Source organism: Penaeus monodon, chromosome 29 (assembly GCF_015228065.2).
Source record: "Penaeus monodon isolate SGIC_2016 chromosome 29, NSTDA_Pmon_1, whole genome shotgun sequence".
NCBI classification, from domain to species: domain Eukaryota; kingdom Metazoa; phylum Arthropoda; class Malacostraca; order Decapoda; family Penaeidae; genus Penaeus; species Penaeus monodon.
Window position 1 is genome coordinate 29,494,173 of NC_051414.1, and position 1,496 is coordinate 29,495,668.

Sequence of the window (1,496 nt, forward strand, 5' to 3'; positions counted from 1 at the left end):
TACACATAACATTCGTTTGTATGATGTCAAAGTCACGATATTGAAAGTAAAATAGTTAACAACATTATGATACTATCATCATATCATATATTATTTCAAACAAATGCATGGAAAATAATGATATTATCCTTGACATTATCTGTGAACTAACCCCAATCTTCTTATGTTCTTCTCTCAGCTGCACACGTTGCTCAGCTCTGGTATCTGTATGTTGTGGCTCATGGAGGTTGTTACTTTGATCCATGTTTTTTTCTGGCTTTAGTCTGTCTTTAAGGTCTTCTAGTTGTGGTAGGCATATCATAGCACAAGGTTCTAAGGTACCTTTGCCTTCCAACTGTAACCTCACCATCACTAAACACCGTGTATCTATTTTCCGAAGAGTTCCCACCACGTCCTCTACTGCAGTGGCAGAGAATGTGTCTAAACCAGATTCCTCTTCTGTGACTTTACATTCTGTGATGGTCTCAAGGTAGGGGTCTATCTTAGCTGATTTATAGGGAACAGTCTGTGATACGGCAATTGCTTTTCTTTTCTTCCCTATGTTTCTGGCCTTGATTCTATTGGAAGCATCTCCACAAATTCCAGCTAGCTTATTCAGTAAAGCTATATCTCTAAGGACAAAGAAATCCCCTGTTCCCTCCTTCCAGTTACTGATCAGTCTCCTCCAAGGTGCAGAAAAAGGATATTGCACACCTAACTTTATGAAGTTGTGCCTTGCACTAGGAGGTCTTTTGAAATATTCTTCTTGCCTCTCCTGCCCTTCCTCAGTGGAATATATTTCTCCTGATGGCGTGTCAGGCATTAGGAATGGGGGTAAGGGGGTGAGAGCCTCCATCACTAGGTTTAATGACTCCTTGAGGCCAACAGCAACTCCACCACAAAAGATCAGTGACATCCAAACACTCATTGCCCATCCTGCTGGTATCAATAGGTCCCATCCAGCACCTGTAAACATGTAAGCCAGAATGTTATGTATAAGAAAGATTCTAACAAAAATGTATATTTTTTAATAGGTTCATGAAACAGTAATAATAATGTGTACTATGACTTCCATGTAAATAAGTAAAATGAAATCACAAGTGAAGCAAGGATATGATTGTCAGACCATAAAATTGTGTGAAGGAGATACCATAAGAACAAAATACAAACTAATGACTTATTCAATATTATCCAATAAGTCCCATACCATGTCCAGCTGAGTGGGTTGGTGGCCTTGACATCAACAAAATTGGCAGCTTAGCTTCATCTGGGTCTTCCGTGGCTCTCTCTCCTGGAACCAGCATCTTCGAACGTTTTTTGTTGATAATGCTGTCTTCTTCTTTGGTCAGTGTTACTTCATCTCTGAGTCTGTTGTCAAAAATGGGGCTCTCTACTGGCCAGCCTGATGGTTCCACTTGAACATTAGTATCTGAAAGAGAAAGAGACTGAAAATGTATAATGGCAAAATGATAGAAATATCAAAATGTTACTACTATCCTAATATAAGTTGAGGTAAA

At 39.2% G+C, this 1,496-nt stretch overlaps 1 protein-coding gene across 1 annotated transcript in view; it reads right to left on the reverse strand.

The window, feature by feature from the left end:
- The window catches only part of LOC119592122 (ribonucleases P/MRP protein subunit POP1-like), a gene marked incomplete in the record, with an annotated part of 7,542 nt that overhangs the window by 1,413 nt on the left and 4,633 nt on the right, over nt 1–1,496 (reverse strand). The window contains 2 exon segments of the mRNA XM_037940944.1: nt 152–945; nt 1,187–1,408. Of these exon segments, the coding sequence (XP_037796872.1) occupies nt 152–945; nt 1,187–1,408 (1,016 nt within the window).